Here is a 2,010-nt window from a genome sequence, read left to right on the forward strand (position 1 = left end):
ATGCCAAGGTCTTTCCTGGTCAAAAAGGTTAAGCTTGATGATTTCTCATCCGCTGATTTGGAGAGCTCCTATGGCAGATCCAGGGCAGACCTCAGCCTGCGCTTTCACGAGAAAGGTAATTTGTTTGATTTGACCTCGCATAAACATCTAGTTCGCTTACACGCATATTGACGTTTGATGGTTTATAGTCATAACCTCGGCACTGACCCAGTCACATTGTGTTCAACACCGTCAGGCGCAGCAGTTTTTGTCGACTCGGCACATTTCAGGTGTTGCGCTCTTTCAAGCACGCATTCGACTCGCTTTAAGGCGCATTTTATTTTCGAAAACGCAGAGCTAGCAACAAGTACACCGAGAGTTATCGAAACGTGTCATGGAATTATCCACGTACGCAGTCTATTAAGCGAACGCTTGATCATGTTTCATGTTATTATTCACGCTCTACATAACCTGCGCTTTGCATACACTTGCATAAGCAGGCATTCTGCCGTTCATAGAATATTCATGCATGCTCTTATTACACAGTAATATCTTTCGACCTAATTCTGCTCAATTTCCATGCAATTATAACCGAAGCGATACCATTGTGGTTTAAATGGGTTGCAACGCTAATTGAAATGGAGAGCTATTGATTTTCTTGCATGCGCCGGCCTGTGAGATAATGTAGAGGAGTTCACCTCTGTCTGACGGAGGAGGAGGAGGAGGAGGAACATGCATATATAGCACACTGTTGCATTGCGTTTGAACTGTGCGTGTTTTCAGGGTACATCAGCGACTACATGACCCCGGCCCCGTACGATGGCGAGAGCGACGGAGGCATCAAAGTTCCCTCTCCGGGACCCATTTACGACGGCATCCACAGCGATTACGGGGCGCCGGATTCGGACCAGCCCGACAGCCCTCAGTCGGAGATCTCCTCGGGATACATCAACGGAGACACGGCGGTCAGCGAGGGCTACACGGTGGACGCCTTCTTCATCACGGACGGGAGGTCGAGGAGAAAAGCCATCAGCAACCCGAGGAGCATTCAGAGGCACACGTGCAACGAGTGCGGAAAGACATACGCCACGTCTTCCAACCTGAGCAGACACAAGCAGACGCACCGCAGCATGGACAGCAAAATGGCCAAGAAGTGCCCCACCTGCGGGAAGGTGTACGTCTCCATGCCGGCCATGGCCATGCATCTGCTGACCCACGACCTCAAGCACAAGTGCGACATATGCAGCAAGGCCTTCAGCAGGCCGTGGCTTTTGCAGGGACACATGCGCTCGCACACGGGCGAGAAGCCCTTCGGCTGCGCGCACTGCGGGAAGGCCTTCGCCGACCGCTCCAACCTGCGCGCGCACATGCAGACACACTCGGCCTTTAAGCACTACAAGTGCAAGAGATGCAACAAGACCTTTGCCCTGAAGTCCTACCTGAACAAGCACTACGAGTCGGCCTGCTTCAAGGGAGCGTTTGCTCCTCTGAGCCCCATGGAAGTGTGAACGCTCGACGTCAAACCCTGGATTAATCGCATGTACCTTAACTTTTCTTTTCTAAGTGTACTCTTTCTCCCGCTGTTCACGTATTCAGAGCCCAGATTCCACCCGTTTTGCCAAAACTCAGAGGACATTGAAAATGTCTTTGTTTCTCTCGAAAGGTCAAACCTTTTCTAAGTATTGGATAATATTGTACTGCTGCCAGTGGCCACAAAAGTGTTCAGCATTGAGGTAAACCTATTTATTCATTAACTTATTTATGTATTTATATATTTATTTCCTACCAATAGTCTTAATTTGCACTTTAATTTGTCCTTCAGTTGCCAAGCCTTCGTCATCAATATGCCAAAGCATTTGCCACTTTCTGAATATCTTATTTTTGGTTGCCACTTTATAAATTTGTTGCATGCATGGAGAGAAAAAAAAAAAAAAAGAAAAAAGAAAAAAAAATAGTCCTAATGAAATCTATGCCAATTTTACCAAGCTTTGGATTTTTTTGCCAAAACCTAGATAGCATCCGTCGGCAATA

At 47.6% G+C, this 2,010-nt stretch overlaps 1 protein-coding gene across 1 annotated transcript; it reads left to right on the forward strand.

Moving 5' to 3' along the window:
- Positions 1-1,487, forward strand: scrt1a (scratch family zinc finger 1a; the record flags this gene model as incomplete). Its single annotated transcript, XM_081376924.1, has 2 exons — positions 1-115; positions 763-1,487. 2 exons carry the CDS (start codon positions 1-3, stop codon positions 1,485-1,487), a joined length of 840 nt encoding a protein of 279 aa, XP_081233050.1.
- Positions 1,488-2,010: the final 523 nt, after the last annotated feature.

The sequence above is a fragment of the Scardinius erythrophthalmus genome, assembly GCF_964197995.2.
Source record: "Scardinius erythrophthalmus genome assembly, chromosome: 10".
NCBI lineage: Eukaryota > Metazoa > Chordata > Actinopteri > Cypriniformes > Leuciscidae > Scardinius > Scardinius erythrophthalmus.